At 37.9% G+C, this 16,634-nt stretch overlaps 2 protein-coding genes across 2 annotated transcripts in view; one reads left to right on the plus strand and one right to left on the minus strand.

Moving 5' to 3' along the window:
* LOC139129487 (transient receptor potential cation channel subfamily M member 1-like) overlaps nt 1-7,441 on the minus strand; it is a 28,573-nt gene extending 21,132 nt beyond the window's left edge. The window contains exon 1 of the mRNA XM_070695122.1: nt 7,338-7,441. The gene's annotated coding sequence lies outside the window, so the exon portion shown is untranslated. The remainder of the gene's footprint in view (nt 1-7,337) is intronic.
* Nucleotides 7,442-14,897: 7,456 nt separating this feature from the next.
* LOC139130317 (uncharacterized) lies at nt 14,898-15,542 on the plus strand. The gene has a single exon (XM_070696073.1). The coding sequence runs from the start codon at nt 14,898-14,900 to the stop codon at nt 15,540-15,542; it is 645 nt and encodes a 214-aa protein (XP_070552174.1).
* Nucleotides 15,543-16,634: the final 1,092 nt, after the last annotated feature.

Genomic DNA, 16,634 nt, shown 5'->3' on the forward strand with positions numbered 1-16,634 from the left:
GCAATTTGAAATAGGAGTGATATCTTTTCGTATTGCATCGTTAACATCACTAATGCATTTACCCTTTGCTAACATTGTTTGGTCATCTGCATACATAAGTAAGGTAGAAGAAGCAACAAATAAAGACATGTCGTTCATTAAAATCATGATTTAAAGAGGGCCTTAAATTGAGCCTTGAGGACCGCCTAGTGTAACATCATGTCTAATAGAAATACTTCCCATGTAGTTAACAACTTGCCGGCGATTTGTCAGATAAGAGTTAAACCAGTTAACAGTACAATCAGGCAATTCGTACAAAGTATATCAAAAAGGCTTGTCAGTACTTTCAAAATGTTGTATGGTAGATGGGACAACATTGTGGCCAAATACGACAAAATGATTAGCGACAACATTCATGGCGTTGACTTATTGCAGTAATTAATATTCGGTATCATTCATACAATTCAGACAATCTTAGAACCAGTCGTGACGGGTGTAGCATGCTAGCAGGGTACGCTTAACATTCCGGACAACTGGTACAATCCAATTACTATTAGTGGTTCAGGATAGCCTACTTATCTTTGTTAATTGCAAACGTCACATGGACCTTGTAAAGTTGTATTACCTTGAATAAAATGATTATTTGACCATTTTGATGGGATAATCATCGCTAATGCAATGATCCGAAGCTACGAAGGATAATTTAACTGCATGGTTTGTCTTAAATAGTAGCAGCGGAACTCAGAAAACGTTCAGTTGTAGGGATAAGATTAACTCGGCAGAATCGGGGGTCATTTGAAATAACATAAGTTGCGGCACATTTTACATCAAGACAGGACAAGGTTTTTATAGGCATTCGAAATGTTGAAATTCAACATTTCGTGCTAGCATTTTGAATTCTGTACCTGATACAAATAATTTTGTTACGGGATTTTGAGAACTTATATATGTGAACAATTATGGTTACGAACTCCTCCAAGTGCGTTATTGGAGGACTCAGTGACTGATAGAACAATTAAAATCTTCAATGGAAAAGGTAATATTTTACACATTAACATAGGCTGGCTGTCGTAAATATACACAAATCGTACCTAAACGACGTTATAACTCGCCACATGTTAATTCCGTGTTGCTATCTGCCAGAATATGTCACGTGACGGGAAAATAGATACGTCCATCCCCAACGAATCACACACGAGCTAGCAGCTAGTAAACGTCATCTTGACTGTCCGCGCAGGAACTTCAGATCGATAAAGTGATACAATAACAATGAACTCCATTTCCAACAGGTATACAACTCGATTTTGACAAATTAACTCCGTATGTGCATACGCTATTGCTTGTGCCTAACCTTATATGTTGTCAAAAGATTAAAATCTGGTAGTCAACCGTCTCAGGGAGTGGTTTATACTGTAAAGCCCTCCCTGGGAAGATTTCATCTTGAAGCGTCCCTCACGTGGCCAAGGCGTGTGAAGGTCATTGACTCAGATCATACGAGAAGCATATGAGCGATAGTGTGATAGTTTAATTAATTATTGGTTAAGGATTAAGTGAGAACAATCGAGAAGGGGATATCCCATGGTGTGATCTCATTTAATTTAAGAACCTATCAAAGACTGGCGGGAAAACTACCACGTGATAACTTTTGTATTTATGTAAGTTAAGAGATGTATTTGACTTTGTAGAGAGCTTAGACTAGATACACTTGAGATCAGACCTTGGACGGTAACGTTACGGTCGCCATCTTGCAATAAAGTACAAGGTTGTATTACAATCTACATTTTGGTATGTCAGCTTCACTTAATGGAAACATTACGAGCCAAAGTGGTACCTCAACTCGTAATTCCCCTAACTACGAGCGCGACAATACTTCGATTATACCGAGAGGCCACAACAATAGGTCTGTTGTTACATGCTTTTCGGTATATCTTGCAAAGAAAAAAATAAATATTTAGATTATATCAAGTGTATCAGCATTTTAAAGCGTATCCATAATTCAAAAGAGAAGTCACAGTCCCTGCCTGTCGACGAATTGATGTTTTTTATCATTACCGCTGAGAGATGAGTGTACTCCGTAAAATCGTCCACAGTTGATGAGCTTCAACTCCTGCATAACTAAGCTGAAGCTTTAAACCAGTCAATATTACGCTACTTATAAACCTACCTTGGTAAAAACCGGGTCCAGTGAATAGGAATAGGTTGTAACGCGATGGCTGAGGAAGAACGAGCCAAAAATCACACAAAGAACGTCTAGCTTCAATGAGAATGCGTTGTTGTGTGGGCGCCAACACGGCTTTTATCGCTTGCACCCAATGTGCTTTATTAGCCGACTTAAACATAATAGTAAAATAACAACATTCGAATTGGTTTAAGCGGAGAAAGAGAGATATTTATTGACCTCATGTAATTGCAAAACAGTAATTTATGAGTCTCCTAGTTGTAAAGCTTCTTTTATTCGCGTGACCACAATTTATATTTCATACACGATTATTTTCTGTCTGTGCAAACAACTAAATTTCGTCTTGCAAAATAAAAAAAATTAACTTGTATTCAAAAGTTGTATTACAGCTTTATTGAATTATATGACGTCACTCCCAAGCACTGGCTCACGTGATTAGTACAAGCGCAGTCTTTCATACTACTTAGATACTACTTAGATAGGTAATGTTCAAGTTTAATGGGACGAAGGGCGATAAAAACACGTTGCCTAAGCCGGAACGATACAGAAATAAGAGACTGTTCAATGTAAAGATGCAGAGAAAAAACTTCTTTGTCACCAAACTTTGTTTATTCTAGCAAAGATCCTGCCCCAGATACAAGCTTGGCAGAAAAAGCCTTATCTGAAGTGTTTTATCAGTAAGCCCAATTATGTATTTTTATAGCGACTGCCAATAATTTACCATTGCTGCACTTTATACTTCATAGCACGATACGTAGGACTCAGGGCCAGGACTTACGAACGACATCGAGGAATGTACCACCCCAACATTTGACAATCAAAAATCAATTCAAAAGAAGGCAATAAGATTTTTCCTTTTGAGCCAACATAACTTAGTGTGTCATTCCTAATTTGTCTGCATCAACTTTGACGTGGTCGTTACAACAAAATGTTGTACTGTAAACATAGTTTGTTAACCCGCGATTTTGTCAGGGAGACAGACTAGGTCAACTTGGCCAATCCATATGGAGAGCACGACAGCTGACTTGCTGCGTGTCTGCAAGGTTATATCTGACAGAACGACATGAAACGGTAATAGTCATTAGTTGGGAAAATATCCTAAAAAGATTAAGGATTTTGATCAGTTTGAAATACCATAGCAAATGCAGACACACCTCGACAGATTTCCACCAATCTAGTACGTGATTTTATGCAGTTGAGGATTCAAGGACAAACATTAAACACATGTTATACCACTCTCCGCCTCGTGCCCATTGTTCTAACCATGCTTTCTAATTTCCATAACCGAATATTTTATTATTACCACCTGGCTTTCTTTTGTTTAAAAAGTGTCCGATTTACAAGTTCTTTTGTTTAAAAGTGTCCGATTTACTAGTAAATCGGACAGTTCTTTTGTTAAAAACTGTCCGGTTTACTAGTAAATCGGACACTTTTAAACAAAAGAACTTGTAAAATGGACACTTTTAAACAAAAGAAAGTCACGTGGCGACGAGTAAAAAACAAAACAAATGCGAGACATTAACCAGAAGAAATTTATTTCACCATCAAGTACAGAGTAAAGACACTTTAAAAGAATCACCGGACTGAATTAATTTTGCACGACTGTACATCTCAAAATCAATTACAGGTCACCGTGAAATAACGGTATTGATTGCAAATATCACTTCTGTGTTAAGGTTATTGTTATCACGATCATTCGAATCTGAAATTTAAGACTTCAAAGTCAGTTGTCAAACACTGAATGTGGAGGTTTCAGTCGCCTTTGGTAAAGTTAAATCTAGCTACAGGCAAACACACACGCAGTACCACAGTCATTGTGGATCTACACGTATTTTTTTTGTACTTGCAGTTTCTGTTGCGCCTTTCTCTGACGTGGCTGTGTAGCTTGGTCTTCCGATTGTGGCCGTTAGCACTGGCGTGACAGGGGACTTTTCTTTTCCATCTTTGGCTTTGGTAGTTGAAGTGCACCGGATACAGCTTTCATTTGTACTTCATCCGCCATATCGAAATACGCAGAGCGACTCGACAATTGCGTGTATGCTGCTCAAAGTTTTCGACTCAAATGAGCAAAGCGTGACTCTAACGTCGATCTGCAAACACCTTTTCACTTCATTCAACCAACCAATCAATCAAACATAATTCATACAATTCAAATCAAACCAGGTGCTCAACACGTCATCGCACTACAATAGCAACACATGTCAACTTTGTTTTATCCAATCATGGGTTATTTTTTTATACTTTCGTTCAACAAGGTGTCAAAACGCGTCAATGTTTTCCTGCCAAAGTTTCAACTTGCACTGCACTAAAATTACAAATAAAAAACATCCGGCGTGCAAACAAGGCTCTAAAACTCGGCAAAGTCGTGGTATAACACAGTAAGCGAACTCGTAGTCGGCGGTTACGGAATTTAACGGTACAGTTTGCCATAAAACTCCTCGGCCCTACGGGCCTCGGAGTTTTACTGGCAAACTGTACCGTTAAATTCCGTAAACCGCCTCCTACTCGTCCGTTTACCTATAGTTATTCCCGTTTGCCAGTTCCTTCCTCTTGCCTTTTGTATTTTTCTCAATGCACAGGCGGACCTAAGCATGTCGTTAGTAGTTACAGGCCTATTTCAATACTACCAGCTTTATCAATGATACTCGAGAGACACGTTTATAATAGGAATAGCGATGTGTTTCTCATAACGCGCGGTCCCTTGGGGTAGTAAACGGGCGCCATAGCCCTCATATTCAGGTAATAGGTGTTTAATATTGTCACCTTGTATAAGATTTTTTTACTTTTGATTGACTGCAAGACCATATGAAATAGAACACAGTGTGTCATAAATCAGTAAATTAAATACTCTCACTTATGTTGACTATAGCAGGACAAAACAGAATAAGGCCTAAGCTTTAGGACAAATTAATTATGGGCAGTTTTGAGTTGTCAATCTTAATTTGCTAGGTCGACTCAAGGACGGTTTGTCTCGACCGAGTCGCGTTAAAGCCGCGTCGGTCTCTGCATACTCTTGTTCACCGAGTCAATGGTAAGTTAGCCACAAAGTGTCATTAAGTTGGCTGTATTTCTTTCACTTCGGTCACTTTCTTCATAATAATCTGACATAGGTGAAATGTGACACACTTGACTATTAACATGAATTTCTGTTGTTTCTAAAGTCTGTATATTCTCCGAGCATACGAACTCACAACGTATAGCACCCTATCAACTAGTAATATAGTGAAGACGTCACTCTCAAAACCGCTAGTCTAAATTAAATCAATCCTCGTATACAAGGAATATGTTTAAGACACGATCATGTCTTAACTTTGTAACGACAACGGTTTTTCATATTTTCGGATCATCCAATCATCATCATTACCCAATTATTCAATGCCAATCATCATTCAAAGATCTCAAAACTATTTTCTGCTAGCCGCGGACGAAAACGGACTGATTTCGCATTAGGTGCAATTATCAACTACGACCATCAGCAGGATTTGACGCAATATTGTCTGTGGAAAACTTGCTTCAAGTACAGAAGTAGCGTGCCACCTTATTCCCGCATACAATGTGAGGCCGAGTCAAGCACAACAATCAATACAATTCGTCTGTTCAAGGTACATCTGTATTAATCAAATTTCAGATAAAGAAATTTTCGATGGTGAACATCCACATTTTCTTGTCTTGACTTGAAAGTACATAATGGTATCATAAAATACTAAGCTCTGTTGGTAGACTGTTATTTACATTACAATACTGAAGGGCAGCTGGTGTTTACCCTTCTATTCAGTGTACTAAACAAGCAGCCCTCACCTTACGTTATCAAAGTGTTGTCGCTTAGCGATTTGAGTATTACACCGAATCCTAAACCCGCAGTAGCAGGTGTTCGCTTAAATTTGCATGGTCTAGGCTTAGAGAGATAGCACATTAAACTGTCAAAAACCAAAGGTTATTTTTAATGATTATCTGACTGTAAAATTACCTAATTACCTTGTTTAGAAAACTGATCTGATTATTTTTAACTGATCATACACTTTTTTATACCATGTAATGTTATACACCTGCGTCTGTAACCTATGGAGTTTCGTCGTACAGTAAGTGAGGTATGAGGGGACGCGGAGTCCAATAACCCAGACACGAGATACAATGATTTATTAGACGCTATTTGACCTTTGACCTCAAAACACCTTGACGTCAACGAGAAGAAAAAGGGAGATGATTTTGAATTTAAAAAATTATACCTGTAAACATTCAGTACTTCACAAAGTTAATAATCGTCAATCCAAAACCTGTGAATTTGAGTGAAATTACGCTGCTGACCTACAATTTCTACCACGTGCACTGCGCTAAGCGGGTTCAAATTCGTTATGCGCGCTTAGCGGACGCGCTGAACGCCTTCCCAGTCTGCTTGCGATCGCTCAGTGCAGTGCGCGATGGGCATCCCAAAAACGCTTTAATTTTGGCAATTGTAAAGTTTGACTAAAAAGGAGTATGATAATAAAGTTATTGTCGGTATTGTCCGAGACGCGTAGCGTCGAGGACTATACATTCGCTGCACGATATACTCCGACATAAAACCCGGTATTTTATGAGTAACCTATAATACCATACGAGTATATTAAAAGCGCAAAAAAATGAGATCTGATTGATCAAGACTTCATAACAACGTCATATAGCATGGTTTTGATTAGACACGAGTCAGCAGCTAGCAAAAAGTTCATTTTGACGTTCAACGCAAGAACTTTAAATTAATAATAATATAAAATAATATAAAATTCACTGGTAAAGGATATTCAACTCCATTCGTATTATGCATCCTCTATCGCTGGTGCCTACATGTCGTCAACCAGTAAAAATCTAATCGTAAACCGCCCAAGGATGTAATTGATTACTTCGATTAACCCTAAAAACATGACAATAGGTCTGTTGTTACATGTATCTTACTCAAAGTAAATATATATTGAGAAACAAAGTTGTCTATCTTATTATTAGAATTTTTAAAGCATATGCAATTATTCAAAGGGGAAGTCACAATCCTGCCCTGTCGACGAATCGATACCTTCCGAACGTTTATCGTTGCCGGTGAGGGATGAATGTACTCCGAAAACAGACTATCGTCAACAGTTGAGCTTCAACTCCCTCATAACCAAGTTGAAGTTTTAAACCATAGCTATTACGCTACTTATAGACCTACCTTCATACAAACCCGGTCCAGTGAATTGGAATAGCGACGACTAATGAACAATGAGCCAAAATTCACGCACGGGACGTCGGACTTTAGAGGCAATGCGTTGTCGTGTGGGTGATAACGCGTCTTTTTATCGCCTCCACTGAATGTGTTTTATTAGCCGACTTAAACATAATAGTAAAATAACATTCGAATTGGTTTAAGCGGATACACAGGTATTTATTTACATCATGTGATTGTAAAACAATTTATGAGTGTCCTAGTAATAAAGCTTCTTTTATATATATTGGAAAATACAAATATAAATACTGAACAGTTTCTGTTTCTTATTTCTGTATCATTCCGGCTTGGGCAACGTCTTTTTATCCCCCTCCTCCCATTAAAGATCAAGGATTTTATATCAATGAAAAAGGTAACATTTTTACACATTAACATAGGCTGGCTGTCGGAAATGTGCACAAATCGTACATAAACGATATCATAACATGCTACATGCGATTCGCCAGAATGCGTCACGCGATTGGAAAACATATACGTCTAGTCCCCACAGAATGGACAAAAGTGACGTCAGACGGTAAATTTGAAAGGCTATTTCCTTAGAGAAATAGTTTTTGTCCAAATTTGGAAAAGTGTCTGGTCCCTTGTGTCACATGCAGCTTTGAAACAACGGCGTAGCAACTGAAACAGCTCATCGGAGAAAATTCAAGTGCAACCAAGGGTGTTGCAAGGTATGCTAAGAATGATTTTGTACGAAATAGGTACAACTGTTATCACTGTGGCGAAAATCGTCATGTAAACTTGTCACGTGGACTGTTCTGGCGCATAATATCAAAGCACATTAAAACCCTCGGCGTACGGCCAATGGAAGAGCGATGTGTTTCTGGTAACGCAAGCCCCTCAAGGTAAGAAACGGACGCTATAGCCCTCATGGACAAGTGTAAAGCTGTATAATATTTTCAATTTGTATAAAGTTTAATGATCAGATTGTGAACTTTTCGACTGTAAATCAGCAACTTGACATACACTCGCTTATCTTGAATTATAGCAAGACAAAACTCAATAGAGCTTAAAGGGAAACCTAAGTCCAGCGTATTTGACAGTTTATCCCTTCCAAAATCACCCTTGAGTAAAATGCAGCTCAAATTTGCAACATAATTGCACGCGCTGACGACTACGGCACGACGAAAAGAGAACCTGAAGTAGACGACATTTATGGAAATGAGCCCGGAATTCCATGGGCGCGAAAGGGCTCATGGGAGAAGCGTGCGTGACGTCATCGGCAATACAGACGATTGTAGCTTGCAGCTGGAGGCAGTGTGCGAAATTAACGTCGGTCCGACGGTCCTAGACTGACAGATTTCTCGTCGGGCCGAAAGTTTTTAGCAAGATGTCGGTCCTTATGACCGACTGAAATTTGTTATAAATGATGATAATTTCTCCGTCAAGGCCTGTAACAGATGCAGATGATGACTGACTCTGAATCATGCGATTCAGACTTGAATGTCATGCACCTATCAATGTTTTCCACCGTGGGAGTGCGGGCCAACAGGGGATATTGATCGCACTTCGAGTCCTGGTAGTGGGGAATTTAATCTCTATGGTACACCAGACCGGGGGTGACGGGAGTTGACAATGTCGCAACATGGTATTTTTTGTCTTGCGACTTTTACATTTACGAAAAGTCTAACCCCTCCGATCGACGCGCATAACACGGTGCAACTGATTACATTCAGATCAGTATGAATTATGTCCTTGCATACAGATTCTAGCAATGATGGAATTTATTGATTTTGGTGCAACAATGTGACATAATATTATAATAATACTCGTGTAGAGAGAGTAACCCTAGTAATGTTAGCACATCTGTGTCCTATGATAACAACACCCAGTACTACTTCAGTAGTTCCACACTTTAAGTGTTCGGAATTTACATGTACACAAATGTACATAATACAGCCCTTCATTTTATCAAACTGACTCCGTTTTCTTCGCTTTGATTTTCCATTGAAGCGTTCAAAACATATAAACGGTTCACAGAGAAGTTTAAGACAAAAAACCTACTACGAGAACAGTGCTGTTGACTAAATATATTTGGTTTTGAACATGGAGGTATTTTTTACCTCAAGTTTTGAACAAGGACTAGATGTTACACGACAGCCCAATTGCACTACCTGCAGTCGACAGTCAAGTTCAAGTTTCGCTGCGTTTGTTTGTGGATCGCTAGAACATCTTGCTTGCTCGTTGGTCTTTACCCAAAGTTCACAAGGCTGACTCTTACCACGATATATCGTGATAACAAGTGTACATTTTATAAACAGAGCGACCTTATCATTAACAGTTTTGTCGAGTTGCACGATCCGTCGTTTACACTCTCAGAGGCCGAGAGTAGGGCTTCAAATTGTTTCGATGTATACCGTTTTACGACAGGCAGACAAAACTCAGCGTCATAATGGACTGTAGGCCTAAATGTCTCAAAAAATTACGTCTTTTAAGATTTTACGGTATCATTAACTGATTAACCGATTAACTGATTAACTGATCGATGGTTTTCAGCAGTATCGTCAGGTCTGCCAAACTTTTCAGAGTCATTTTAATAACTTTAAGCTTTCAAAGGGCGATGAGACCCAGCAAACTTTTCGATCAGAAAATATGCATTCATTCCGGATTCCGCGAGTGGCGACGTGTACCATTCATGTTGTCTGCAATTTCTATAATCGAGAAAAAGTTACGATACTTATCCTTTTAATTAAAAGTATAATTCATCTGTTTCTTCATGAATGCAGCATATGCCACATTTAAGCATATTTATTTATTTATTTTTAAATTTTGTAAGTAATCCATACGTCATATCAAAATACACACCAAGTATTTTTCCCTACTGTTTTACATTACAATAAAAAAGTCGTAGTGATCAATGTTTGCATAAAAAATATTCATACACTACCCTTTATACTCATGACTGTTTTCAGGATACCTATTTGTTGACTCACTCTTCTACTACTTGCGTTGGCTTATTTCAGAAGTACTTTTCAAAAGAAATATCTCGCTATGATTATCCTCCAGAATTGGAGATTAAAGAAAGTTCAGAAACGGCCTCTTCTGCTTCATATCTGGACATTTTACTTGAATTTGACTCTAATGGTCACCTTTCTACAACGCAATATGACAAGAGAGATGATTTCAACTTTAGTATAATCAATTTTCCACACCTCATCAGTAATATTCCACTCTCACCTGCTTATGGGGTATACATTCCCAGCTTATTCGATATGCAAGAGCATGCAGTTCATATGGTGATTTTGTAGAAAGACCTGGCCGTCTCTCTTACAAACTGTTAAATCAAGGTTACACCAGAGCAAGACTTGTCTTTACATTCAAACGCTTTTTTGGCAGGTATCGCAAGCTGGTAGATAAATACAATATCTCTCTTCGACAAATGATCACTGATGGCATCGGTGACATGGGGCCTAAGTTAGTGACCACTACCTATATGACTTAAAGATTGATATATGGCAGGTGCCACATGTGGGACAGGATGCACTTACTATTTTCGAAACACCTGACATCACTTCTTGGTCTTTTGGCCAGAGGTCCATATATCTTTCTTTCATGAATTTGACTTTGTTTGTGTACCGTCTATTTACTGTCTGTTCTGTGCTGTTTTGTGTCTATGTTTACAACTATTGTCTTACAATTTTGACCTAGTGTTATTGGATTATGGATTGTATGATTGCGATTATTTCAGCTCGCCAACCATTTTCAAATCACAATATCACATGCCCTGGTGTTGTGTACAATAGGACTGTTCACAGTTTACGTCACTGTCTTCATTAATATGCAAAAATAAATATTTGTCCGCATTTTAGATTACGCTTTTGAAATTGCGCATGCAAAATCGACGAAAACAAATCTTAGTAGGCGACTGCTAGTGTAACAATGAATACTAAAAGGCATATTCACGACTCAGAGTACAAGCTGCAAAAACGGCCATGTATGCAACATTGATAAAATTTGTCCGCATTTCAAGCTGCGTGTCCGATGTCGCGCGCGTACAGCTATATTTAGTAACAAACGTGTAACTGTGAACAGCGCTATTGTACACAGCAATGTAGAGAACACCATTCCCCATAGAAAGTTACGATAGACAAAATTTCTCGCTTTCATCAGCCACATGTAGCCAGTGCATGAGCCTGTATTCCCCGGCCCCTGGGTGTTTGACATCATTTTATAGTCCGAGAGTGGGGGATTTGACATGGCTAGAAAAAATGTCAAATTCTCCTGTTAGTCCCGTAGTCCCCCCCCCCCCGTGGTGGAAAACATTGATAAATGTGTGCGCATGACAGTGAGGAAGATGAGGGCTGTGATCTTTTTCAGATTCCAGATCATGTCAGATCATGTACATGAATATTTCATGATCATTCACCTACACTATTCTGCAATCTATGTGAACAATAGTCCTTTGGAGTGAATACTTACTGACTCTATTGATAAAAGGACATGAAAAATTAAATATTACAACATTCAAAAGCATAGTATGGTGGAGAAGTTGACTTTAATGGTCGTTAACAACTGCCATTATTGAGGACCGGCAGTTTTCTGTAAGGACCTGAAGCTTTGGCTTGGTGCAGGTCCTTAGACCTGAAGCTATTTTCTCTTAATTTCGCACACTGGCTGGAGGAGTACTGTGAACAGTTCAGCGCGTTCGTAAGACGACTATGGAGAGTTCGGACAGCGATATTTCTGACATCGAGTATTACTTTTCCCTGACTGAAATCAAACCATACTAATTTAAACTGTCCAAGATATGTAATAATTAGAAAGCATCTCAAAACATCGTTCATATCTTGGTTGCTTGCGTTTTGTGTATGATTCAGCGGAGGGAGTCACTGTGCTTGTACAGACCCCGAACTGGGTTGGAGAGACTGAGTGACCCTGCGATCCTTCAACGCTACGTTTCTAAAACAGAGTTTTCTGTATCAGTCGCTTAAAATTAATTTTTGGTTCGTGAATGATACGGAATGATTGACTGATTGTATGTGTTACCGTGTAAGTCGAGCTTGGCCAGATCTTTAAGGTTGCGAAATCTCCGATATGTATCAGAACATATTTATTCGCGATTTGACAAATCTATATAGTTTCGTCTGTTTTTCGAAGCTGGTGTCGAACTTAGGAAGTCGGACTTACTCAGATCTACAAAGTGATGAAATCGCCGATATAATGAATATTTGCAGTTCAGTTCAGTTCAGGTGCACGATGTGCACGTTTATTTGCATTTCAAGGCCTCCGGCCCATATGCAAAGGGGTTTTTGTAGCAATATACACTGTCGAAAGTATTAAAGAATGATACAAAAGCAAGCAAAACAAAAGGTACTAAACAATATGTACAATAACACAGATTGCAGAATTAAATAGAAAAAATAGAAATAACAACAGCAAAAAAGATGGAGTATGTCATGTGATGTTACGGGACTTCAATACTGATTCTCTTAGTTTAAAAGCTTTGTAAACAAACTTACAAAGATTGAGTAATTTTGTTGAGTCCTTCTCATTCATAATTTTTACAAACTTATGAAAATTTGGTTCTTTAATAACATCACTTGGTAAATAATCAATTCTCAATTGAGCATATAGAGGACAAAGCAGTAAAAAGTGATACTCGTCTTCAACACTCTCAGAACAACAAAGCTTACAGACTCTTCTCAAAGGTTCAATATTACTATGTCTCCCTTCCTCTACTGCGAGAGGAAGAACAGAACACCTGAAGCAAGCAAACATTTGTAAGATATGGCGGTTACAGATAAGTGTTAAATATTTTTCAGGTTCAAGTAAACTCTTGAACTGTACGTATGTACGTAATTTTGGTTTTAAACCAAGTTGCCCATTCCACTGTTGTTTTAAAATATCTGTAATTCTTAACTCAAACGTTGAAAAGAATATTTGTGTATTACCTATTTCCTGAGAAATCCATACGTGTCCAAAACCATATGAGAATAAAATATGTTTGATTGATGTAACCCAAGTATGCCTACCAAGAGCGTCCAGTTTATAAAGCATTAAATAAGCCTGTCTAGGGAGCCTTACATCCGGCATCTCAATAAGTTTTACCCAAAAACGAATACAGCGTTTTAATGTATGGAAATAAATTGGCAGACGGCCACATTCACCAATCACAGCTTCATTTACTGAATGCGTTGGGACACCTAGAAGTTTTCTACACCATGTTCTTTGAACTTTCTCAATGATGTCATAGAACTGAAAGCCCATATCTCAGAACCATAGCAGAGAATTGGTAATATCATGGCATCAAATAACTTAAAGTGTGAATGGAACGAAAAGTGATTGAGTTTGTATCTGGCAATGGAGAGTACATTTAGAGCCTTGCTAGCTTGATTTGCTAAATTGTGAACTGCTTTAGACCATGTATTACGTGAGGAAAGAAGTAAACCTAAATACTTGTAATAGGATACTACACTAATCAGCGTGTTCCCAAATACCACCTTTCATAGCTGGCTCTATGTCCTCCTTTGCGAAATACAATAATCTTTGTTTTATCTAGATTTACTTTCATCAACCATTTATTGCAGAACTTAGAGAGAATGTCTATTAAATTCTGCAAGTTTCTAACAGAGTCAGCAAATATTACTATATCATCTGCATATAATAATGCAAACAGATCGTACATTTCTTGAGTTAATTGGATACCAATTTGTCGTGATGACATTAACATTACATTCAGTTCTTCAATGAAAAAACTAAATAGCAAAGGGCTCAGAATGCAGCCCTGTCTGACACCTGCAGGACATTCAAAATATTCTGATGTTATATTACCCCTTCTAACACATGATTTAATATTACTGTACATAGAAGATAATATTTTATACATATTTCCCTTCACCCCTAGTAACATAAGTTTATACAAAAGCAGAGAATGGTTCACTCTGTCAAAGGCTTTCGAGAAATCTACGAATAAACAATAAAATTTACCACGTCTGATACTTAAATATTTTTGAATAATAGCATGCAAGACGAAAATATTATCAATAGTGCTGTGGTTTTTTCTGAACCCAGCTTGACAATCTGAAATCACATTTGATTTTTCAGACCACTTTGTCAATCTGTTATTCAAAATTGAAGTAAACATTTTTCCTAGAGAATTAAGAAGAGAAATGCCCCTATAATTATTTACATCACCCTTGTCACCTTTTTTAAGAAGAGGAATTACAATCGCTGTGGTCCATTCTGAAGGGAAAATACCTGAATTAAATATGCAGTTAAAAAGCTCTACAAGCAGAGGTAAAATAACATCAGCTGCATACTTATAGAACTCATTCGGAATTCCATCTGGACCTGGAGCTTTGTTAGCTTTTAAATCCATTAGACACTTTATAACTTCTTGTTCTGTAATTGGACCATTTAGAAAATTATGTAGTTTCATCATCGTCATAAACATCATTATCATCATCATTATCATCAAAAGAAGATATCGTAGGTATAAATGAGAAACTAGACAAAATTATAGCCGAATCCAAATCCGTCCACCAGAAGTTAGCAGTACTCTCGAGTAGAATGGATAGCATTGAGGATGACATGACCGAGTTTCGAGAACAGTTACAACAAAATTCAGCAAAAACAAACACTCTAGAATCCAACAACAACTCTCTGACTGAAATAAAAGCAACGCTAGAACATTTGAAGAAAGAAAACAGCGAGCTGAAACGAGCAAAAGATGACTTGGAAAACCGGGGCCGAAGGAATAACCTATTATTCTACGGTATTAATCAAGATGATTATCCAGAGAGTTGGGAATCTTCAGAAGAAAAGGTGAAAGATGTCTTAAAGAATAACCTAAATATAAATGAAGATGTAGAATTTGAACGAGTGCATCGAATCGTTAATGCGCCATTGGTCCGAGGAGCGAAGCCGATCATCGCTATGTTCACGAAATTCAAGGACAAATCTAACGTTTTATCGAATGCAAAGCTTTTGAAAGATACCGATATCAGCATAGGAGAAGACTTCTCTCGGCGAGTACGTAATATTCGTAAAAGACTATTGGAATTTCGTAAGTCTCTGACTGAAGAGAATCCGAAACTGACTACCCACCTACGGTATGATAAACTGATCACTATTGACCCACAGGGATTGAAAACAGTCTATACCGTCGATGAATTGACAGGAAATATCTCTCATGTCAACCAACCAGCAAGATAGGGATATGGCCAAGGCTTTAAAGGGACCAACCTGTCGATCTTAATGTGGAATATTAGAGGTTTGAAATCAAAATTAAATGATAAAGACTTTATTTCGTTTTGTTCAAGTTATGATGTGATTGGTTTGACAGAGACTTTTTGTACTAGTAAAGATAGTGTAAACTTCTTGAAAAATTATGCTGTTTTTAGCTTTCCCGCCACAAAGCGTCATCATAAAGGGCGTCCAAGCGGTGGATGTGCTATTTATGTCAAAAAGGATTACACTAGGAAAGTAAATCAAATAAATAGCGACGTAGAAAACTGTGTATTTCTTCATATAGACAAAAGCTTATTTAAATTTGGAAAAGATATCGTACTCGGATGCTGTTATTGCAAACCAGATTGTAGTCTAGAAAATATATTAGCTTTAGAAAACAAGTTAGTGGAATTGTATAGTTTATATCCTGACAGTTATTTTATCATAGGAGGTGATTTCAATGCTAGAACAAGCTCTGAGGATGACTTCATCTACGATGATTCAATTGATTATCTTCCTTTCAATGACTCCATGTACAAACCTTCAGATTTTCATTCAGTTAGAAATTCCAAAGACGAAGTGATAAATGAATCCGGCAAGTGTTTACTAAACACCTGTAAGATTTTCGATTTGTGTATTGTAAACGGTCGATCAGCCAATGATAAAGCAGGAAATTTCACATGTGTAACTGCTAATGGCTGTAGTGTCGTAGACTATGTCATTGTTTCTTCACAACTATTCAATTATGTAAGCAACTTTGAAGTATTGACCAGAATAGATTCAGATCACCTTCCGATTCTCTGTGAACTGAAATGTTTACAAAATACGAAAAGGCGTTCTGAAAAAGATACTGATAATACCATCTCCAACACTGTCCGCTTTTTCATGTCGGAGACCTGCAGAAAATCTTTTAAGGAAAATTTCACATCTCAATCTGTATTGGACGTGTTAAAAGATTCGCGTCAGAATATTTCTAACATAAGCTATGCTATATCTAAACTAAATGAAGCACTTATGACAGCAGGTGTTGATGGTCGTTATCGGTACACACAACAAAATACACAGAAGCAATCTCAG

The sequence above is a fragment of the Ptychodera flava genome, chromosome 3 (genome assembly GCF_041260155.1).
Source record: "Ptychodera flava strain L36383 chromosome 3, AS_Pfla_20210202, whole genome shotgun sequence".
Taxonomy (NCBI): Eukaryota; Metazoa; Hemichordata; class Enteropneusta; family Ptychoderidae; genus Ptychodera; species Ptychodera flava.

Bases quoted from the DNA above. Each gene is read 5' to 3' on its own strand.
- LOC139130317 (XM_070696073.1), top strand. From the start codon at position 14,898: ATGGATAGCATTGAGGATGACATGACCGAGTTTCGAGAACAGTTACAA.